We start from the raw sequence: 25419 nt of genomic DNA on the forward strand, positions 1-25419 counted from the left end.
ATATTTTCTGTGTTCATTTACAAATAAACCTGAATGTTTCAGGTCATAAATGAGAACATGAAAAATATACTGTCTGAACTGACTATGGAAAGACTAAAGGAACAAAACACATTGCCTTGCTACAAGAAATCTCACCATTGGAGGGCAGCTTAACAATTTCTGAAACACAGGGTCATAGTGAATCTGGATTTTCCGTCAAAGAAAAAATGAAGTTAAATAATAAATTTGAAAATGGCATTATTGTTTATATGTTCATGATTCATGTCAACATGAGGACAAACAGTGATTTCTGAGATAATGTCTCCATTGAGTGATAAAGAAAGTAGCAATGTGCAGTAAGAGAAAACTGCATCATGCTGAGTAATAATACATCACAGAAATAAACTAAATTGTTAGTGAGATAATAATAATTAAATTGTAACACCAGGGAAGAAGCGCAGCTGTAAGAAGTAGAGACAAAGACCTCAGTCTCTTTCTGCATTAGACCTCTTCAGGTCAGCTATTTGTACAGAATGCCATTAGTGGGCTCATTGCTGAGAGATGCCGATACTTTCTGAACATTTTCACGCCATCCCACCTCATTTTAAATGGATCTGGAGACTGTTGCATCTGGATATTTCTCTTCAGTGTCTGGAGTTCTTTTATACGCCACTGCTTGGTGATCATATGATCTGCGTACTGTTTGTGTGGCACACCTGAAATAGGATTACCACATTTATTTGAGCTTGTATGGAGAATATATTTAGTGGTTATTTCAGTTATAATATTTCTTCTAAACAGTAAACCATTTGTTTTCTCTCTTGTTGCTCTGGGAGAGGTAGAGGTGTGAAAGTGTTTTTACTCAGATGCTATCAGAGAGTATCTCTGGAAACTTTAAATTTATTTTGATATCCACAAAACTGGGAATTTAAAGCAAAATTTTAACTACCTCTCAAAGTTTGTATAATTGTTGCAGAAGCTACTCTTTATTCATTGTTCTTTCATTATTTGGTGATCAGTAATTAACTTTTTTTTGCCTTTGCAGACCCATGTTTAATGGAGAAACATGAACTAAAAATGACTCTTCAGCATGAACATACAGAACCAGAGCAGAAGTGGTTCAGATGGTAGAGGAGGTCCTCCAATCACATTTCAGTCAGTGTGCCTCTGGGAAGCTTTAGCTACACATGTAACTTTCCACCACCTCGTATGAATAAGGCACGAATGAATAATGGATTTACTGTAAAACGCTTTGGGTGCCTTAAAGGACCATATAAATTATGATTATTGCTGGCAAGTAAGGTGTTGAGATTCCATACAGGATTTAAACTGTATTGGAGTGGAATAAACTGGATTTAATTTTGTTTTATTTAATTGAATTGAACCCTCAGTAAATTTCTTCCCATAACCTGTGGAGAGACGTGAGGTGATTGCCGTTGTAAAGAACAAAAAGTAGTCCTGGAATGGTGCAAATCCATCCACCCATCCATCCATCCATCCATACATACATCCATCTGTACATCTGTACATCCATCCATCCATCCATACATCTGTACATCCATCCATCCATACATACATCTGTACATCCATCCATCCATCCGTACATCTGTACATCCATCCATCCATCCGTACATCTGTACATCCATCCATCCATCCATACATCTGTACATCCATCCATCCACCCATACATCTGTACATCCATCCATCCATACATACATCTGTACATCCATCCATCCATCCGTACATCTGTACATCCATCCATCCATCCATACATCTGTACATCCATCCATCCATCCGTACATCTGTACATCCATCCATCCATCCGTACATCTGTACATCCATCCATCCATCCATACATCTGTACATCCATCCATCCACCCGTACATCTGTACATCCATCCATCCATACATACATCTGTACATCCATCCATCCATCCGTACATCTGTACATCCATCCATCCATCCGTACATCTGTACATCCATCCATCCATCCGTACATCTGTACATCCATCCATCCACCCATACATCTGTACATCCATCCATCCATACATACATCTGTACATCCATCCATCCATACATACATCTGTACATCCATCCATCCATCTGTACATCTGTACATCCATCCATCCATCCATACATCTGTACATCCATCCATCCATCCGTACATCTGTACATCCATCTGTACATCTGTCCCTTCATAGGCAGGGGGTTCAGCAGCAAGACCAATGCCCCCATCTCCACGGTAACACTGTTCAGCTCTTTCTGATGAGATCGTTCTGATTCCCCAAACTGCCTTTGGAAGAAATCAGCTACTTTTACGTGAACAAATGTGTCATCTATCTCATTGAAATCAGTCTGATTAGAGATTCCAGCTGACAGCTAAATAATGTGATCTGATCCGTTGTATTTGTATGATGGACAGATTTAACAGGACTGCAATGCTTTTGGGATGTGCAGAGGCCGCTTGTCAGGAAAACGTGTTTGTTGTTTGTTTGCACAGATACAACATCTACCAATAAATAATCAGAATGAGTGTAGAAATGGTTACTTTTGCCTGCTGATTTAATCGTGAAAAGGATTAAATCACCTCATCTCAGTCCGATTGAAAATGCCTCCTGCTGCAGTGTTTACGTGACACTTTTTTTTATTTATGTGATCAGATTAAAAGCGGTTCGTGTCAACATAGCAATTCTAATATCCATTTAAGTTTACGGGGGTTATTGCTTGTTATGGTTTCAACATGTGTTACATGGTTTTGTCAGCATGAAACGGTGCATTAAGAGGTTCATCGTAAACTCTTTGTAAATTGTTGACTTTGACGGGAAAAGATCAGTGGAATCAGTACAAGGATACTTGCTTATATATCCCAGGACTGTGATCTTATTGTGTTTAGGTGTGAGATACCGTGAGAATCTCCCTCCTGTCTGTAACCAGACAACCTGCTGCTGCTCTGAAAGAGTGAAAATTGCATTCCCATCCCCACCTGGTCACCATGTTGTAATTATAGTGCAAACTTTTCCAGCTTGCTGTGTTTGAGCGGGAGCAGAGAAGTCCTACACATGTTGGTTTATTCTGCTGGGAGATTACTCTGTACCTTTTATACTCTTTTCCGTTTTCCAGATTGAAACTGAAGACAGATTTTAGAAGCCTTCTGCCATGTTGCTGGATGTGAAGTCGGTTTTTATCTTAACATGTTTGTTCATCATTTCAGTGATTTGCTAGGCGGTATTTTCTCAGCTGGTATTTTCTACTGCTGGTTTATTGTTGGACCAGCTCTTACATTCTCAGTCAGCTGTGTGTTTTATTTGTCAGAAGTTTTATTCTCTTGTCAGAAGTTTTATCTTTAGGTGAACTCTGACATGGCATAATGTCATTTCAGATGAATGAGGCTACTGTTGTCTGAATTAAAGAATACATAGCAAATAAATTTTGGCAAATGTTAACAACCCTGTTCCTGTATGGAGACTACAGTACAACCATCCAGTTTGTTATCAGAAAATATGATGGAACTTCTGGTTACTTTGCACAGTAAACATAAGGAGGATGTGTTACTTGTGTAGCAGCTAGTCAGGAAACAGAAACATGGCGAATCTGAAAAGCTCCACATTGTAAAAGTGGAGGTCATGCATTCAGTGACGCTGGTTTGTTTTTCTGTCTTTAGGCAACAGAACTCCAAAAGTTATAGATGAAATTCATGAAATGTTCAAGTAATCTCAGAAGTGGAATAAAGAACGAGTCATAAGATCTGAGGTGCCCAAGTCTGGTCCTCTACTATCTACTATCCTGCAACTTTTGGCTTCATCACTTCTCCAGTCTATGCACTAACATTTCCCCATCCACATGTCATTCAGCTCTGCAGAGGTCTGGTTGAGCCATTCATTTGTTTCTGGTCGGCTGGAGAAGGGATGAATCTATATGTTTCTGGAGTGTACATCTGGAGGACTGGACTCGGGGCCCCCTTCATTAGATTTTGGGGCAGATCTGGATCCCTTCCTGGATCCCAGAATTTATAAAGAAGTTTTTACTTTTGGGTGTTTTGCCATCAGAGCATCCAACTCATAAACTAAAGTGCATTCACTGACTGGCAGAGGTCTGCAATCTTTTCTCTGATTCTGGTATTGGTTGATTTCCAAACCGGGTATAAAGGTGTGTGAACAGTGATAATGACAGGGTGTAAAACAGGTGCTGGTTTAGGATAAGACCAGAACTTTTAACACAACTTTCTGCCAGATTAACCCCCCACTTTTGTTACATACTTCTGTAAGAGAAGTGGATTTCTGTGCACTTTATGTGAGTTCTTCTAGTTTCATAATGAAACAAACTAAAGCAGTGAGGCTGTTTGCAGTTTAAGGTTTATTAATTGTCTTCTATGCAATAATACATTTAATCTTGATGCATAACAACTGCATTTTCCCCTGTAAACACACAGACTGGTCAGTAAGTAGAAAGAGCTGCATGGCTGCTGGGTAACCATCACTACTGGAATATAAAACATTTATTCAAGTGGTGGGAAGAAGTCGGCACGACAGCTGAAACAAGACAGCAGTGAAAAGCCACCCACGGCTGGTTTGTGTCCTGAGCAGCTGCAGCCAGCGGCTAACGGATGCTTAATGTGTAGATGAACAAAATATGCTCATTTCATCTTAGAAAAACAAATGATGCTGCAGTAATTCCAATTAACCAGCATGTAAAGTTCCTGTTTTGTGAAAGCCAGCAGGTATGGCACCGGGTCATCAAGCAGCATCAACCCGCTGGTGGCAGCCAGGTCAGCTTTGTTACATAATTTATCTGAAGCAAAATTAAAATTAACCTTCCAATGTGAAGACCTTGACATCTTCCTCCCAAGGAGGTATGAAAAAGACTTTCTGAGCGACACTTTGGGCATCAAGGGCCAGGAGGGCAGGTGCTCAAGCACTTTCAGCTGCACCATCTGCACCTGCATGCTCCCACAACTGCTGAGTGGCTTTAATGAGGATTGTTGTAGCTCTGTGGCTTCTTCTTTCTTTCATGGGGTCATTTTTATTGGACTGAACATGTTAAAGTTCAGCGCGGTTCTTTATTATTTGGATTGGCTCACAGAGTTCAGCTTACTAAGGAAAATATCCTTTACTTTTTTTGTGTGACAAGGTTTAAAGAGTTGTCGTGCCAGACTATCTTGAGCCACCACGAAGTTTTCTGGAAAAAAAAAACCTTATATGTATTTTCTCAGGCTAAAAATTACAAGCGTTAAAATGATGCACAATTATAGACTTTTTTCTTTGTCCGTCCAAGCACACTTTTAAGTTTTCTCAAGTTGCTCTTGTTTTTTTGTTTTTTTTCAGTCTTTCAGACACAGTGGATGAGTTCCATAATTTAATTGCCTCCAAGACTTGAGTGTCACATTTACAAGTACAGCTGTGAATATGGTTGTGCTGTAGTCTCTAAATTAACATGAACGGAGTCATAATTTGCCAACTCCTTGCAGTTCAACAACAGCAAAAGCAGCAGCTCACAATGAGCCTTGCTGAGCAGCAGGGATGTGTCCCAATTGCAAAGATTTCTCTTTAAGTGAGTCATGTCTTATTCATAATTTCTGAATACCGGGCTTCCTTTCGAGAGGTGATGCTGCATGCTCCACTGGAGCTGCAAAGCTTCAAAGAGAGGCCACCAGTGTAAAACAGCACAATCGTTTTCATTGATGAGCGTCAGGGTAGCCCAGCTGTCATCTTGTTTGTCACTGTGCAGCCTTTCTAACCTGAGAAGACCTGAAGTCTCATCATCCAATTCTTTGACAGAAAACATTCTGTGTTCATCCTGAGACACAACTAGGGTTTCACTTTACATTGAATTAGGTGTACAAATGTCAAAAGAGCATCCATAACCTAAAGGTGGCTCCTAAACACTATCAGAAGGCATTACCCTCTGATGTTGCTCGTGTTTGGCTTAGCTGGTATTTCATCATATGTTGTGAAGCTGTCTGCAAACTATGCAAAGTTTACTCCATTACAGAAGCTGCATGTTTAACATCCAAAGAGGGGAGTTAAAGGAGACGCCTTTGATGTTTCAGCATCCTCATGACCTCCACGTAACTTTAGAAGCTCATTTCCATGTTAAACTGCTGCTTTAGGAATGGTATCGCGCCCACTATTTACATTTTTTTCTAACATTTTGCACATTATTTTGTCTAGAAGCATCTAATTTGTGCGGTTTTACTCTTAAATTTCGTGACAGGAAGAAGTTTGCTGAAACTTCCTTCTGAAGATGGCATTATTAGAAGCCTTAAGTTGAGATTCATGGGTAGACTTTGTGTTAATGAGCCGCATCCCACAGCTGGACTAAAATCCCTGCCTGTTTACAAGACAGGGTTTGTGCCAAGAACATACTGTAATACATGACAAATGCAGAAAGCTCCTTAGAAACAAACTAACCCACTCCTAAAGCTAACGAGCACAGCAGGCAGCGCCTCAACAGGAGCACTTAAATCTGCTTTCTCGATTTAACCTTTGTGCCTAGTTTTTATAACCAGATTTAATCCTCATCAAAATATGAAGCCTCTAATAATGTTCTGATTTTTTTTTGTTGCCACTCTCATTAAAAGAATGTAGCCTTGTATCCTTGGACGTGTCTGTAAGATAAACATGAGGTGGGAAGGCTGAATTGTTGTGTACAAGTGCGTGTGTTTCAGGCTTTGCTTGCAATGTGTGTGGAATTCAGTGAAGGTCTTAATGAAAGTCAGAGTGCTTAGTGGACATGAGGGCTCCGCTGATGGAAATCAATGTGGTCTTTTGTAGCAGAGGGAGAGAGAGAGAGAGAGACTGATTCCAGGCCTCAGCTCCCTGATGTGGTGCTGGCAGACTTTGACATGCATTTAATGGCTCGTCACTGGGCTGGACAGGTAATCAATTTATTTAGGCAGTAATGTATGTATCCCTTGGTAAATCTTTAATTAATGGGAAAAAAAGAAGAAGACAATTGTGATGCAGGGGGCCACGGAGTATGAAAATCCAACAGGGTGAAAGGGTGGCTTCCTCATTTCCCTTTTAATTAGCTGCAACTGCTTGATACTCCAGCTACGTTTCATTCCAGTTCCAAATGTCTTTGTTAAGCTTAATCTTCCTGCTTCTATGACAAACAAATTAAAAATGTCTAGTTAGTCTGAATAAAGGCATTTTTTTATGACTGCAGTAAAGGCCACACCAGTTTCCAGGTCTGGCTGAGCCACAGAAATACTACCTGCACACTTACCCTGCTTCCACTCATCACAGGCAATTGGCCAGATTTCTGGATCATTGCACTGCTCTGAAACAAAGGCCACAAGCACCACATGCATCATGTAAAGTACTGCCCACTCTAAAGTATTTGTTACTCTTCTTCCTTTTGCTGTGCTGTGTCTCCACCAGCCCCTCCCTTGTGTTTTACTGACTGTTTTTTTAAGGAATTTGCAGGTCTCTAAGTCCAATCACTTAGATCTCATTAAAATAACTGGTCATTTTATGAGCATCAGTGATTTTTGTCTAGTTTTGGTGGTTAACCATCTCTCCAGGAGGTGTGTTTGAGGATGTTGCTTTATTTTAAAAAAAAATGGGGAAAAGTTGCAGATTACTCTTCCTTTTCTTCACACCTTTAGGATCATAGTAAGTAAAAGAAAAACAAACAAACAAACAAGAGGACTTGGCTATCAGAAAGGCACGTTCATGCTTTAAACCGCCAAGCATTTGAAGGATGAATGTGGATCATTATTTTGCTGAGCTGCTTTTTCTCTGATCGCATGCAGAGGATGAAGACATCTAAACAGCCGCGTCACAGCCGCCACTGACTGAAATCAAATCTTTGGAAAAAAAAAAAAAAAATCTTCTTCGAAAGTTTTTGTTACCTGTTGAGATTTAACACTGAAAGAATTCTAATTAAAGAAACGCTCCTTAAAGTTTCTCCAACTTCTCTGAAAATGAGCTCAGATTTCATCTGCTAAACACATGAACTGCTTTCACTCTGGTTCCTGGAAATGTTGGGACACTGAGTGAGCTTTGATTCGATGCAATTCGTTGCTGGGTACAGTGATGGAAACAGGAGCATCACTGGTCTCATTCCAGGCTCGAGCATCGAAGGATGTAAATGTATTTGTGATGTTCATTCTTCCTTCTTGTAGTGGCTGCAACATGTCCTGAAACGAATGAAAGTTTGCAGATACCACCAAGGGAGAGCATAAAATCTGTATGTGGGTGATTTTTCTTGCACTACTTTAATCATTTTGATGTTTAGCAGTAAAACAGGAAGTTGTTGTCTCTACCACATACAACAACACATCTACACTATATTAAGTTTTGTTTTTAGGTGAGTACTATCCTAAGTGCATCTACATATCAGTATGTTGTCAAAGGCACAGTCCTGCCCATTTACAGTGAGTGATGTTTTTATGCACTGTTCTTCTATCATTGACCTCATGTCACATTATAGATGTTGTTGTATGTTAATCAAACATGAACGGTACCGTCACAGTACAGGCCAGAGCACTGTAAATGTCCGAGGACCGTTTATCAACTCCATCAGCTTTATTGTCCTGTAATGAAGAAAATTCATGTTTACACACTTTGTAAAGATAAAAAAAAATTATCTTATTCACAAACTCTCATAATTTTCCCAATTTAAATTTTTTTTTTTTTTTTTTTTTTTTTTTTTTTTACTGATCTCTTATTAGCTTTGGGTTGAATTTGATTGGTTTTGGTTTGCAGAAGATGCTGCAGTTCATGTCACCTGTGAGGACAAAAAGCAACGTGCTATTTGTTTTATTTATTTATTATTTTTCCATTGCAGCATCCTTGAGCCTTTTGAAAGTCTCATATGTTGTGACCCACCATATCTGTCACTTGAAAAATGACTCTGTGAGCGGGTGCCCTGCTGACTACGGGGAAGAACATCCACAGTTTGGAAGTTCTTCCAGCGGTAAATGAAGCAAGGCCAGAGTCAGCTGAGCTAAGAGTCTGATAACCACTGAGTCTGGCTTTCTCTGAAAACGGCTCTTTGAGACCACATTGTGTGATCTGTCTGTTGTTGCCAGCAAGTAAAGCCATGGAATCAGCAAAGCTTAAGTGCCATCTGGCAGCATAATATCTAGAGCATCCAAAACCAGATGACTTTTCCTGAACTGAATGGGGGAAGACCTCACCTGTTGTAAAATGACTGCAGAGCCTTACTACACATTCTGAACAAGCACTCTGGATTTATTTGGTAGCATGATGAACTGTAAAAAGCAAACAAGAAACCAAACATTGTTTCTCCTGAAGAACTGTGAACGGTTTTTCTTGAGCATATTTTTTCTAAGTGCACAGTGAGGGTGATTTGAAGATCATTCAAGTGGCCATAAGGGAGAGGCAGAAGGGCATCTGCTGGAGTTGTCCTGTGACCGGACGCTGATTGTAAAATTCCAGCAGGTGTCTTCCATCTTTCCCAGAAGTCTCCAGAATTCCTGTGCGAAGGCTTGGAAATTCTTCTCCTCGTCTTTCTGATTTACTGATACCAGGTTACATTCTTCATACTTATTTCAGTAAATCAAAAATATTCAGACATGAAAACTAATGATAACTTCACTGAATAGTAACGACTAAATATTTCAGGTTTCAAAGCAATGCTAGTTATGTTATACTTACAAGTTTGTGTTTTCTTAATGTCATATATTCCAAAACAATGTTTGAAAACGGTTTCAGAATCCTGATGTTATGACTTTGTTTATGTTGTAATAATTAAATAGACAATATTTTTGGGTAAAAGACAATTGGAAACTTTCAGTTTGACAAAAAGTATCATCATTGGATTGTATATTCATACAATGAAGCATGGTGGTGAGAGTGTCATGATGTGGCACTTCTCAGCAGAGGAACACCAGCCACTTAAATCATGCTGCTTGGAAAACATTGCCGATAACATCTGCATAATAATAACCTGGGTTTTTCTACACATATGTAATGGTTTCTGCTTGGTTTTATATCAAAGATATGTGTCCCTCCTTGTTTTCATGGCATCTATGGACTTGAGGTAATACTTCCGAAACACTACTGCATTAAAAGTCCAATGAAACAGAGCTCTACACCAGTATCACCCGACTTGGCTGGACATCAGATTGGCAGGTTGTCTTTATGTTTTTCCATGTTTGGAGTATTTCTGATGAATTTGATCAAACTACTTTTACAGAGGAGGACAGAAAGTGCTGTGAAATGAACATGTAGTTTGACAAAACAAAAAATTAGAAAGGCGGCTGCATGTTTTTATGAGGATGGAGATTTTCTTGGGATTGGCTCTGTGTGGCCTTTCGCCCAACGACTGCTGGGATAGGCTCCAGCTTCCCTACAACCCTTCCTTGGACTAAGCGGTTGAATGAATGAATGAATGAATGAATGTCTCTTTGTGGGAAATGAGAGGGAAAAAACTCCATATTTGAAATGCCTTTTCATGTGATGAGAGAAATGTAATAAACTGCCAGACGCAGTGTTGTCAGCTCGTAGAGAAATGCCAAAGTGGCATCCAAAGTACAAAATTGATAAATTCTTTAAAAATTCATTTTATAATGATAAATAGCAATGTGTGTGTGTGTGTGTGTGTGTGTGTGTGTGTGTGTGTGTGTGTGTTGTGTGTCTTGTTTGTAGCTGCTGAGTGATGCCTCGTTTCATTTTTAGTTGATTTTTTTTCATTAAAAATATTACTTTAATGAATAATTTCTGATTTATTTTATTTGCTGAAGCTCATGGCTGATTTATTCCTATCCTATCCTGTTTATTCCTTACCTCACACTCAGTTTGACTTCCAAAATGTTGCTTTTTTTTATGTAAATACAATGTCCTCATGAGATAGCCCATCTTGGGGGGACTCATTTTGGCCTTTTGCATTGACAGTTTAATCATTTTATTTAACAACTAAATGGGGGGGTGTAAGAAGAGGGGTTAATCAAAGCTTTTGTGGCGGCTTGCTGCTGCACAGTGGGAATATCTGCACTGCTGCTAAATCAGTATCAGTTCCGTTATTATTCACAAGTGAACGAGCACAAGAGGTCCTTGTGTTGAAGAAGATGGAGAAGTGTTTTTCCTTGGCAGGAGCGGTGTTTTGTCAACCCTCTTGGACTATCCATGGAGTAAAGTGAGAAATTCGTGACACATTGCCCACATGCTTCACAATCAGCCAGGAAAACGCACTCCTATGGAAGTCACCCATCCAGCTCTTCAACCCCAAGCGGCCTGTCAGTCAGGAAGCCAGCCATCTCTCACAACAGCTGCTAAGTCAGGCAGTCAGTTCCCCCTGTGGCTCATCAGCTTTTCTAAAAGCTCCTCAGCAACCCACAGCCATCCAAGAAGTCAGCTCAAGCAGCATCCCGCTAGCTCATGTAGTTTCCAACCAGCCAGGCAGTTTCCCCTGACATCAGCAGCTGTTGAACCTTAACCAAGCCCCACATATGAACCGCAGTCAGCTCCTCTCATTTGGCATTCTGTCTAAAGGAAAAGGGTCCCAAAAAGGGACACCGGAAGGAGACAGCCTTATTCAGGCTTCCAGGGGTCCTTGTCCCTTTTTCCATCTTGTAATTATTTTACAATTTTAGGCATTTTAAATACACCATACAAGATGTCATGATGATTTAAGAGATGTAATTTATTGATCTGGTCTGTGTTTTAAAAAAATATAATAATAAAAAAAAAGTCATTTTTATTGGAATTATCAATTATTTTCAGTAAATTTCATTTAGATTTATTTTCATTGATGCCCTGAGACTACTGATTTGTAAGCTTTATGATGCAGAGCTGCCATTGTGACCAGTAAGTTATCGTGTTTTATGTACGTAGACCTTATCAGGATGTTAACATATTGTGTGTCATATTGTCTTAAAAAATGGTCTAAGTACTTATTTCAAGATTTTCTAAAAATACAAAAAACTCAACCAGATAACTACAAGAAACCAGCTTTTAATGTCTTTTATGAAAAAACCTTTTAAAAAGGCAATTCGGTCATGATTTTAAGGGGGTGGCAGTATGCAACTTTGCTGGTAAAGAAGACTACATATTTTCTCAGTCATGGCATCCATCATGCATCCTGCTTCTATTCCGAGTTCTCTGCTGTCAGTAAAAGTCAGTCCAGCGTTTCCTCTCTTTCTTGTCCTCTTCCTCCAATCATGTCTCTGCATTTCATGTCTTCACAGTACTCCTTCCAAACAGCCTGTGGTGTTGATATCCACTTGCTAGCGTGGGACATGGTGCTTTACTCTAACACAGCGAACGATGTGAAGTTTTATTTTTCAGTCTTAGGACACTATGGGGCTTTGGGATTGTAAATAATGTCATTATACCATAAACTAGTCAGAAATGCAGTGTTTTAGGATGGGAAAGTTACATAGTGCTAACTTTAGTACTTTAGTTAAGTTATATGCTGAAGAATGAATCCAAACCAGCTGACAATGATTAATTGAAAGAATTCCTGTCAGGATCTTGAACAGTAATCTTACAGTCATGTTAAGTAGAAACAAATCTTAAGTCGTCCAGTCTTCTTTAATCAAAACCAGAGTATTGTGTTCAATGCCATGAAAGGCAGCACTTACAATCAATTGCACTTTAAGGCTCATTTGAAATGGCAGCAGGATTTATGCAAGAGTCTCCTCTCTAGGCAGCGGTGTATTGGCCTGTGACTATGCAGTAATTATCCATGGACTAAGGACAAAATGAGATTGCATGTGTGTGTGTGTGTGTGTGTGTGTGTGTGTGTGGGTGATGTGTGCGTGGGGGTACAAGAAGTATAGGAGAAAGCTGTTGCAGGTACTTTACAGTACAACACTTTTGTTCGATCTTGTGATAATTAGTCTTTGAGTTTGGAAGGTGAGGACAGAGTCAAAAAACATTAGACAAACCTGCTCACAGGTAATTATGCAGCCTATTGATATCCAATAACCGATTCATAAAGCTCTTTTGGACTTTTTAATGGTGACTCTACTGCAGTTGATATTGTACAAACTGACTGATGTTTATCTGCAGCTTCGCTGACTTTGATGTTACAGTTTCAAGGTGAATTTTTACTTACGGTTTGTTAATAAAGTAAAAGGAGTTTCTTCTCATCAGACTGAAATGATTCAAAACACAATCTGTTCACATGTAATCCAGGAAGTGGACTGAACAAATGGATAAAAAGCAGCACATCATGGAAGCTTAGGAAACCATGGAAACTAGAGATGGTAGATGGACACATTAAGGTGCAATCATTATGTGACCGAATGTCTCAACGTTTAAATAATAGATTGGATATTTTGTACTTCATGCTTCTATAACATGTGTTCTGAAAGTAAAATGAATGCTTGCTGTCTTTGCAGGTGAGCCTCTAGAGCACAGGACTGCTGAAGGGTACTGGAGCTTCTCCTGGGTAGCAGAGGACAAACTGAGTTTCCCAAATGACACCATGCCCAAGTCAGGTGAGTTGGACGTTGTCAGCCCCCCTTAGACAGACGGACAGGTTGAGGCACCTCTGCTCTCTTTCAAGTCTTTGCACTCAATTGGCCTCGACATTTAGCATAAGCTTTCTCTCAGCACGCATGAACGTCTTTGCCTTACCTGCCCTCGATCATCAGACCCATCACAGTTACAGAGCAGTGCCCCCTGACCCCTCAAGGACTCGGAAAAATCCAGTTTTAACACTATTACACACATCTCTTCGTGAATAAATTAGTTTTCAGTGATCTATTTTGGAGAACTGTGAGATTGTTATGCAGTAAAGATGGAATAAACAAAAAGCACAAAAACCAAATGTGAAAAAAAAGTTTGTCAGATCCAAGATTGTAACTTTGCAAATATTGGCAGGAATGCGAGCAAGGATTGTGTTTAAAATACAAAGAAAAAATATATATCTCATTTAATGAGAAGAAATAACTTTGTTCATTTTGAATCAAAGCAGGACTTAACTGAACTTCAAATGACTGAAATCATTGAAAAGCTGGTTAAATTATTTCGATGCTTGTCATATAAATGTACTCCCAATCTAACTTTCTATTCTATTCTATTCTATTCTATTCTATTCTATTCTACAGTCATTTAGCAGACGCATACATGATCATACCACATCGGGGGGCAATTTAGGGTTCACTGTCTTGCCCAAGGACACTTCGGCAAATAGTCAGGGGAAGCCTGGAATCGAACTCCCAACAAGCCGACTGCCACCCCGCTCTGTGATGACTTTTAAAAGTTGCATTTCAATTATAAAGACAGTTTCTATTATCTTAAAAAGCAAGTAAGAGAAGTAAACTCATTATCTTAAACAGTTAAAATGATGTGATGTCTGTGTGCAGCTGTGGTTCAGCCACCTCCACATGCACAGCAGCTAAAGCTCTTCGCTGTAGCTGGCCTTGGTTGAGTCCCAGCCTGGGGCCCTTTGATGCATGTCAGCACCTCTCTGACCCACTTTACTGTCCAGCTGCTGTCAGATAAAGGCCACTAGAGCCCAAAATTCCCTTAAAAAAGGTTCGATCATATTTTTAAGTCATTTGTATTTTTTCCATTTAAGACTATTCTAGGTTTGTTTCAGTGCTCTGCAAAGACCTCTCAGTCTACTAACTGAAGATCGATGCTTTCATCTCTGCTTGCCCACGCAGGGAGAATTAGCCACGTGTTCTTGTTTTCCACTCACTGAGGAAACATCATCTCATCTCATCGCATCATTTCTTCTCACCTTGTCTGAAATGCAACACTTTTAAATGAAACAAAAGACTGAGTGAGATTTTGCAATGTCACCTGTTTAAAAGAATGTATGTTCAAGTTAACAGAATGGATATTAATAAATTATAAATGATAAAATATCAATATTTAAAATACAATTAAAATATTATTAATATAATAGCAATCATAAATTATATTAGATTATTAAAAAATTATATATATATATATATATATATATATATATATATATATGTGTGTGTGTGTGTGTGTGTGTGTATATGTGTGTGTGTATATATATATGTATATATATATATATATGTGTGTGTGTGTGTGTGTGTGTGTGTGTATATATATATATGTGTGTGTGTGTGTGTGTGTGTGTGTGTGTGTGTGTATATAATGTGTGTATAAGACAGAATTTTAAATGTATTTGAACTAAATATCTTTTGAATATCAATATAATGAAAATAAAATTGTACTTATTTTATAATGTAGTTTATTAAATACAAACTATGTCCATGTAATGTTTACCAAACCACAGAGTGTAATGTGAGGTTCTCATTCTTTACAGGTTGTAATATAGTCATTTTACTGGTCTGGCTTACTGGAGACCACATTTTGCTCAGTCTGGAACCTGAACCAAAATATAAATTGACACCCTTGGACAAGGGTAGTACATGCTGTATAAAAGTCATTCTCACTGAAGGAAGGGGACAAAACATCCTTGGAGAACAGGGAAGTCAATGGGGGGTCCTTTGGGAGGGGAGACCCTGTAGTGGAGCCCCTGCTTGGATGCCTCTCCTCTGAATGAACACTGGTGCAAAGTAAAGAAAAAGTAGTAACACAGATAAACCAAACAGAGGTCTGGTGTGGCACTCCAATGGTGGCTGGTGCTGCCTTCAGGAAAGGGTGCTGATTTGAGGGGGGGTCTTTGTATCCAACCAAATAATTACTAGAACCTGCCTTATAAGCCTGCAAATGGCTGAACCAATTATTATCATTATTGTTATTACCTTTGTTATCATTAGTCTTACTTTCATTTGTATTGCAACTGGCTCTCATAACTGTCATGGATATTCAAATGACACTTGACTATACTGGCTTTTCTTTCTTTGTTTGTCATATTTTCTGTTTAATTTGATGTCTCTTCTCCTTCTTGAACAACACTTTTGCATAATTACACATCAACACACTGTTTGTCATATTAGTCTTACTTTCTTTGCTTTTTACATGTCTGTAAATGTTCAACACAATCACAATTTAAACAAGTAAACAAAAAATTTAAAAGAAAAAAACTCAACGGGGGGCACAATGTTGAAGAACAGCTGGTCTCACAGTGCTGTTCTGGTCATATGACACATACATTATACGGACATTAATATTCAAAGTCCTGACAGCACCAAAGTGTCCTCCACCTGTTAAAGACACATCCTATGCTGTGAATGGCTGGTTCGTGGCTTTACCGGCTTGTGGACGTGGCAGTATGCAGCTGACCTACTGTGGATATTTGCTTTAGAGAACAGAGTACCCAGCTGTTTTTGAATAAATCATCCCATGATGCAACGTGCCAACAACATTTTCTAGTTATTTCCTACAATGACAGTGTTGACCCCCCTTGTCTATAGTATGCTGGCAAACGATGAGAGACGTTCCACCGAATGGTGATTAGTGAACCCAACGTGATGTGGCTGGAGAAGGAAGGATCACATCTGGGCACTAAAAGTCAGATGACTGCAAATGCAGAATAATTGCACATCTCACTGAAGCAAATGAAATGCTGATTGAACAGACAAAAAAAAAAGTCCATTTAACTGGTTTTCTGTGTAGTTTGTTTGACTGGACTCTATTCAGTTTGGAAACCTCACCATGTGTCTCTGTGCATGTGCCGACTGAACATAAACTGGATTTAATACAGTTACTTCGGTTGGGAACTTCAAATGCTGTACGAATGGCTGCTGTAGCGTTTTGTCACACAGAAGAACATCGGATAGTGAGAGGGGGTGGGGGGGGCTCTGGAAAGGACAGGTCACAGCAGCATGGCTTGGTGAACATGGCTTGAGGCTGCAGTGATAGATCTCAGCTCTCCCCACAGCATCTGCTGTCTGCTGGCATTTGTCAGCAGCTACAAAAGCCAACACAGACTGACTGGACACTTGCCACCAGCTGCCCCCATAGTCTCTCTCCATCCCCCTCCTCCTTGCTTCCATTAGCAACCTTTAACTGCAGCGGCTGCAGGGAAAGCCAACGTTGTTATTTAAATCTCTGTTGGTAAAATGACTTGTTTGCCACTTCGAGTTAGTGAGCTAATAAACATCAAAGACATCCTGACATCTCCTGCTTTTCATCCGGAGTGCTGACATCTTTTGGAGGGAAAAAAAAAAAACAGAGGGGCAAAGTCATTGCTGTTTTCTCTTTCGCCAAACACTTCCCATATGGGTTCTTCATCACTCCAGACTGAATGTCCTCGTTGAGATGGATGGTCCTGGTTCCGGTTTGGCTGCCAGCTGCAACACAAGCTCTCAGATGGATGCTGGCCACTTGAGGAGCTACAATGGAACATCTGCCTCAATCAGCCAGTAGTGTTGTCATTGTGTAATGAGACACGGTTGTACGGTAAAGCACATTTTCAAAGTCAGGGGGGTGTAAAGCGGTTCAGGTGTTTTTACATGGTAACCAGGTGGGCTCTTGTTGTTCTTTTTCCTGCATGCAGGTGCTTTCCTCCATTTTCACAGTTTCTGGTTAAACAGTAAATAATTTGAATCAAGCTTCCTTAAACGCATGTTTTCATTGTTGAAGGTAAAATGTTTCATTTTGTGGTGGCGCAAGTGCACAAACCTTTGGTTTGAGATGCCATTGTTTGCAGCAGTTTTGGTTGTTTTTTTGTTGTTTACTGGCATTGGTCAAGGCCCACAGCAGGTGAATACTTGCTTCAACAGCTCATTAACACTGGATCAAATTCAGCTGCCTGTTTAAAAACCGCTGCAATATCAGTGCAGATCAATCTTCAAAAATATAGTATTGCATCATTCACCTTGAGGTAAATGTGTTGTGTTGACCACTCTGCTATCTTAGATAAATATGTGTCATTTGCAGTCTGTTGCACTGGGACAATGACAGGAGACAACCAAACACAGTTTAACTCGAGTTACTTTGTGAGCTCGAAGCGCTCAGAGCGCAGACCTCTGCCAAGCCATGAGGTCACTCACCCGAGAAAAGCCCCAAAAGGCCCAACAGCCCACCCGTTTACCAGCCCAATGTCAACACTTGTATGTACTTCGAGCTAAAGTCAACATCTATTTCCATCATCAGGATGCCACATCTTATTTACAATCACTGACCCTGGAAACGTAACCTTTCGTCACAATTCTTATTGAATTTGTGAAAAATGAAGAAGCAGGATGTAGGCAGGTGCAAGAATTTAAATATCAATCAAGTAAAAGCAAAAAATGGAAAATTTAGGCACATGGACTTGGTAAAGGACAGCAGAAGAAAATGATGAAACAAAGGAGACTTGAGAAGATCTGGAGAAGAGAAACTGAAACCAAGCAGTATAACTAGTCTGAGAACCAACAAGAAGCAGGTAAAGTGGGTTAGTTAATAAAACCAGGTAAACTTATGACAGGAAACAAAGCAAAATAGGATACACAACTAAACACCTACAAAATAAAGTAAAAAAAGAAAAAAACAGTCATCGTCAAATGGATTCATACCCTACCATTAAAGGAGAAAAACAGCTGCCTGTGAAAAAGTTTGACATTGACAAAAGTCATATACAATATAAATTTCATGAAAATTATCCCATTATTTTCTAATTCTGATTCAATTAAAAGATTTTTATTAAAAACAAACAAATATGGAAAAATAATACATGTTACATCATTCATCAACTAATATTTAGTTGAACAATTATTTGATGTTTTCGCTCCAGTCAGGTGTTTTCTGTACCTCTCAGTCAGACTCCTGCCCCTGTTGGCAGCTATTTTGTCCAACTGTTGGGACAAAATGCTATAATTTGTCGAGGCTTTGATTTGTTTGTTTTTGTTTTGTTCTGTTTTTTTCAACTCAATTAAATGAAAATAGCAGTGTCTTATATCATAGAATAATAATAATAATAATAATATAATAGATATATAATTTATTTATATATATATATATATATATATATATATATATATATATATATATATATATATATATATATATATATATATATAGTTTTGTATATAGTTTACTGTGAGGCGCATTATTGTGCTTCTGAAGCACAATTTGTTTTAAAGAAAAAAATCTCTACTATAATCAACATAGTGTTGTCAAAATCGCGAAGCCACAAATTATTATAAAATGTTTCTGGTATAGGAACAATACTTACAATAAGATTATGTACGAACTGGTTAAAAGACCGAAGATACCTAAAACCGTGGCAGCCAGAAACATTTGAATAACATCTCAAGTGAGCGACTGCAGCTGTCAAAAGGCCAAATTCTTTTCCATGATTTCTTTTTTCCCCTGTTTCTTTAACATTTTGAGGGTTTTCAAGCTTTGATTGTAAAGAACTTCTTAGACCCCCTGCCAGCATGACGTGTTTGTAGTGGTGAAGAGTGGATGATATGGATAAGGCAAGATGAGTTCACAAGGAATGGCAAACCTGACTTTTGACTTTGATCCTTTCAGATCTGGAATAAAAAATCTGTCATATGAAGTTCAGCTAAAATAAGTCAGCTCTTACTTCTTTCACACGGAACGTCTTTCATCTTTCAATTAAATGTCAACTATATGCAGGGGTGCTCGTAGGGTTTAAAGATGGGAGGTCCCGGCCCCTCATGAGATGACAGATAAAGCTGCCCCTTTCAGCCAGCAGTGAAAACATGAGTTACAGTGTAAAAAAGCAGATAATAAGAGCGGTTATTGTTATAAATTTTAGTGAATGTAACGTTATTTTAGACATGCAGCTAGGGGACATTGCTATGACCATATGTTGCTTCTTCAGAGTTCTTCTTGATAAAATATTACAAATGCCACAACAGCTGCATACAGTCATACTCAGGTGTATTTGCACCCTTCTATTAAACAAGGAGAAAAAAAAACAGCTGTTACTGACATAAGTTGAAATTGACAAAAAAAAAAAAAAAAAAAGAAATTATAAATAAAAAATTTATGAAAATCCCAACATTGCTTTTGAATTGTGGGTCAGTAGGAATATGAAAATTAAAATCATCATGGGACCACAAAAATGAATATTTTTTTCAGAATAACCATTTGAGGTGTTCACTGCAATCGGTTGATTTCTGTAACTCTGTCAGACTTCTGCAGCTGTCTGCAGGTATTCTGGCCCAACGCTCATTAGCAAAGTGCTCTAAACTGTCTTGGCCAGTTAATATGATGATTATTAGTTTCAATTGTTCTTTTAAATCACAGTTAAAAAGCAGCATCTCTTTTCATTAAATTATAATTTAGCTTATTTTAATTTACTATTTCTTTTCAGTTTGTAGTTATTTTAGTGACTGTTGGAAATAGCCTGTACCACACCTAATTCCACTTTGAACAACTTGCAGATCTGTTCATTTATCCATTTTCTATACCTGTTTTACGTTAAATTGGGTAACTAACCACACTCTAAGGGTGAATATAAACTCACCAATTTACAATTTCTTTCTTTTTTTTTTTTTTTTTGGCAGTGGGAGAGAGTCATGCATGCACAGGGAGAACATGCAGAGTCCTCATGAAAAGCCCCTGGCAACTTAACCCCTTGGCATTTCTGCAATCCTACATGAACACACAAATCATCGTGTATGCAACCCATTGGAATGTCAAAGGGTTAAAACACACATTTCTGCACTGGAGACTCAACCAGGATGTAGTTTTCACTCTATGGTTGAATTTTCAATAAGAATAAGTTGAGAGAGAATTTAAAGCTCAGTGAATCTGTTCAAATGGAACCATAGAAAAGCAGATAACTCTGCATTTAGTCTTCAAACTCTAAACTTATTGGTCTATCTGAACATTTATTACTGACGTGAAAAACGAAGAGATGCTGTGTTCTGTTCATCAGAAGCTTCCTGTGGGTACCTGTTTAGTGTCATCTCTGTGGATGCCAAATGCTAAATCCACAGTTCAAAAAGTTTCTTCATCAATCTCTGGATCAGTTTGGTCACTTCTTCATTACAACCATTTCAACAGCCTGAATTTAGCAGTAAAATCCCAGATTTCTGACTTCTGTCAAGTCCTTCAGACTTGCATCCTCTCCCTGTCCTGTCTCGGTCTGTTTATAGGAGGCAGAATAATAAATATTTACACTTTTTAATTGATGAGAACAAAAAACAAACAAAGCTCTTTCTCTGCTTTCAGGGCTAAACCAAAAATAACATGAAGAATTTAACTCCACAGGGATGGCAAATCGTTTTTTGTTTTTTTTGTTTTTTTATTAAAACACGACACGTCTGATGAATGACCTCATGAATGTGTGTAAACGTTTTAGTGATATTTGAGTTTTTTCAAAACGTTTATTTTTTCTACATGACCATACGTGGGCTGGTGGACTATCATCATCAGTATTTTTATTGTGATAATTGGGTTTTGTGCTGTTTTAAGAATAAACAACACTCCAATCACTAAAGCCAGTTATGGAGTCAGTACATGTATAGTTTTTTTTTTTTTCCAGTGGGGGGCATGAGAGCATTTTGGAGTAGCTCCAGACTTCCTAAAATAGGTCTAAAACTGGCCTTTTAAATATCTAAAGTAAAATATATTTACTTTCTGCTGAGATATGCAGATACATGACATTCAAACTAATTTTTCATTTTCAAATCAAAGAAGAAAACAAATTATTTTGGAAGCACGGCTGATCGATATCAAATCCTTCTGGATGACAGAAACCAAAAAAATGAAATGCATCCTTTTCTATTCATCTTCACCCCAGACATCAGAGAAAAAAATCCTGTCCCCATCCTAATTCTTGTGTTTGTTAAAATCACATGCTGCTCTGATATCAATCTGTGCATGTCTGATTGAAGGCTCCAGCTTTCCTCAGAAGAATCACTTTGCTCCGTATGTCTGTTTGATAAAAAGCAAACATGAGCTCAGATAGAAAACATCTCTGTGTCATCAGTAAATAAACATTTTCAGTGAAGGTTTTCCAACATGCTTTAAGCTCCTTATCCTAAAAAAAAAAAACAGATGCAATTTACCTCATGTCTGCATCCATTTACCATCCAGCTTCTGCTTTCCAGAATGCCTCATCATATAACTGCATGATAGTCCACCAGCCCACGTATGGTCATGTAGAAAAAATAAAGCAAATTCTAGTTCCAGTAAACTTTTCAGCAGGTCATTATGCAGATTAATGGTCTGTTGGTATCTCATCACTTTCCTGCAAACACGTTTTCATTCTCCTAAAATTAACCATTTACATCTACTGGGCTGTCTATTCATGTTCTGTTCACCATCTCATGGCTTAAACTGATGAAGACGTTTGGATGAGAGATGAAACGTCATCAAAAACTAAGAAAGATTAAGTCAAGTTGACAATATTCAGGCTCTTACAACTCGAACAACACTGCTTGTGATCTTAGAGAAGCATTTGTAGCCCCTCCGTCTGGAAAAGGTTATATGAATATTTTTAAACAAGTTGGACTCCAGTATTCTACTTTAAAAATGGAATTATTATTCATAAGCAGATTTCATAATAATTACAAGTGTCGAAATCCAAGCAAGTTCACGCCAAGGTCGGACCATGTAAAAACTTACAGAAACTGAGAAAAAAAAAAAAAAAAAACGATTCTACTGGTCTCAATTGGCTTGTTAAATATTGAAGTTCATGTCAGCAGAATTAGAGAAACAGTAAATAAGTAGGAGTTGCTCAGAAGGGTTGCAGCAGAAAGCCTGTTCTGTCTAAAAACATGGCAGCACTGCTGAGGTTGCAAAGCTGCAAATGTACAAACCGAAAACTTCTGCAACAGTATGGATCAGATTGGTCATAATGTAGGAGAAAACTAAACACAACACACGCACACAAACGCTTCACAGTGACTGTCAAGCATGGTGGAGGAGGGCTGATGATCTGGGCTTGTTTTGGAGCTGGAGGACGTGGACACCTTACATCCACAGTGCTAACCACAACGCCACAATGCAGTGACCACTGTGCGGTCATTAAAGATGCATTACGTAACTTTCTGCCTTTAAAACTCTGCATCCCTGACTTGTTTGACAATGTGACATCTATCATGTGCATTTCTAGAGCTGCTACTATCCAGCAACGTCCCGAGGCTCAGAAGCCGCACTATACAACTTTTACATCCGGGACACGATGTGACGTTTTGCTTCACGATATCATCAGAAAATGTCTGATGAATAATGTGGTGGGATCGGACTGACGCAACACATCATGCAAAGATTAAAGAGAGAAAAAGACAAAGCAAGAGTCATGATAAAACAGTATTAGCGTAGGATAGGGGCCGAGTGCCGGGAACATGAAACCCCTCTGTATGCCAAATATGAGTCCGCCTCTGACCTCAGTTTAGCTGAGATTTGTTCGTTCAACAGGACAGTGATCACAAACACTGCAGCACAGAATGACAGAACAGATAAAGACTGAGCTGTTATGGTGCGCCAGACCTCAGCTTGATTGAAATTTTGTGTTGGAAACATAAGAGAACCATATAAACAATGTCATTTATATATCCTGGTTCATATATTTTCATTTTATCTTCTTACTTTAATGAGTATTGTTTTGGGGTTTTTTTTTCTTATTTTTGGACAAGGTGATAGAGCTTGTGAGATTTTTCAGCCGTCACCCGCAGCCTCCCTCACAAGGATTAACAGATATTTTCTTGGAAGGAGCATGTACGCCACTTCAACCCTGTTTATAGTGTTACTTGCTGCTTCCAAATTTTGATTGCATCCTTTATCCAACATTTGAAATCTTTTCCCTGTGATCCGACGATCTGTCCCAGTCCTGAAGAGGGTTTCTTCCTCCTGATGTGACTCAAATTTCGAAACGGTGCCAAGAACTACATGCTAAAAGTTCTTTGCATTCAGATAAGAGAGAGATTTCTGTGCCTATTTACACACAGCACATTTATATTTTGGTTCAATATTTGTTAAATTAATAAAGACCCTGGATAATGTCCAATGTTCTTCATATTAGATTATATTTGAGTATCATCTTTTTTCCACCATGTCCTGTCCAGCATTGGATCATACAGAATGGCAGTCTGTATGCCATATTTAGCCAGACAGATTTACTCTACCAAGGAAGATTATATATATATATATATATATATATATATATATATGTGTGTATATGTATATATACATGTGTGTATAAATATATATATATATATATATATATATATATATATATATATGTGGCTGCCATATATTCATGTGATTTTCTGAGGAAGGTAGGAGAGAAAAACAAAGAAAGAAAAAAGAGCGAATGGTGCAGAATTAAAGTGCAAAGGGAAAAGTTAACTAAGCTGCTAAAATCACTGTATATACACACACATAAACTGCTACAGTACTATTGTACTACAGAATATCTAATATAGAATAATTATTATCCATCCATCCATCCATCCATCTTCTGCCACTTATCCGGGGTCGGGTCGCGGGGGCAGCAGCCTAAGAAGGGAAGCCCAGACTCCCCTCTCCCCAGCCACATATATATATCCCTCCAGCGTGTCCTGGGTCTTCCCCGGGGTCTCCTCCCAGAGGGACGTGCCTGGAACACCTCACCAGGGAGGCGTCCAGGAGGCATCCTGACCAGATGCCCGAGCCACCTCAACTGGTTCCTCTCGATGCGGAGGAGCAGCGGCTCTACTCTGAGCCCCTCCCGGATGACCGAGCTCCTCACCCTATCTCTAAGGGAGATCCCGGCCACCCTGCGGAGGAAACCCATTTCAGCCGCCTGTATACGAGATCTCGTTCTTTCGGTCACGACCCACAGCTCATGACCATAGGTGAGGGTAGGAACGTAGATCGACTGGTAAATCGAGAGCTTCGCCTTCTGGCTCAGCTCCTTCCTCACCACGACAGACCGGCGCAGAGCCCGCATTACTGCAGACGCCGCACCGATCCGTCTGTCGATCTCGCGCTCCATCCTTCCCTCACTCGTGAACAAAACCCCAAGATATTTAAACTCCTCCACTTGAGGCAGGACCTCACTCCCGACCCGGAGAGGGCAATCCACTCTATTCCGGCTGAGGACCATGGTCTCAGATTTGGAGGTGCTGATTCTCATCCCAGCCGCTTCACACTCAGCCGCGAATCGCTCAAGCGAGAGCTGGAGATCACGACCAGATGAAGCCAACAGGACCACGTCATCCGCAAAAAGCAGGGACCCAATCCTGAGGCCACCAAGTCGGATCCCCTCAACACCGCGGCTGCGCCTAGAAATTCTGTCCATATAAGTTATGAACAGAATGGGTGATAAAGGGCAGCCTTGGCGGAGTCCAACCCCCACCGGAAACGAATCCGACTTACTACCGGCAATGCGGACCAAGCTCTGACACCTGTCGTACAGGGACCGGACAGCCCGTACAAGGGGGTCCGGTACCCCATACTCCCGGAGTACCCCCCACAGGAGCCCCCGGGGGACACGGTCGAATGCCTTCTCCAGGTCCACAAAACACATGTAGACTGGTTGGGCAAACTCCCATGCCCCCTCCAGGACCCCAAAGAGGGTATAGAGCTGGTCCACTGTTCCGCGACCAGGACGAAAACCACACTGCTCCTCCTCAATCTGGGATTCGACTATCCGGCGGACCCTCCTCTCCAGGACCCCTGAATAGACCTTA

The 25419-nt window shown here is 39.5% G+C and overlaps 1 protein-coding gene across 1 annotated transcript in view; it reads left to right on the forward strand.

Moving 5' to 3' along the window:
- Positions 1–25419, forward strand: part of alk (ALK receptor tyrosine kinase) — a gene marked incomplete at both ends in the record, with an annotated part of 582154 nt that overhangs the window by 171968 nt on the left and 384767 nt on the right. Inside the window, one exon of the mRNA XM_079262769.1 lies at positions 13291–13389. Within this exon, the coding sequence (XP_079118895.1) occupies positions 13291–13389 (99 nt within the window). The remainder of the gene's footprint in view (positions 1–13290; positions 13390–25419) is intronic.

This window comes from Telmatherina bonti (genome assembly GCF_933228915.1).
Source record: "Telmatherina bonti genome assembly, chromosome: 22".
In the NCBI taxonomy this organism is placed as follows: Eukaryota; Metazoa; Chordata; class Actinopteri; order Atheriniformes; family Telmatherinidae; genus Telmatherina; species Telmatherina bonti.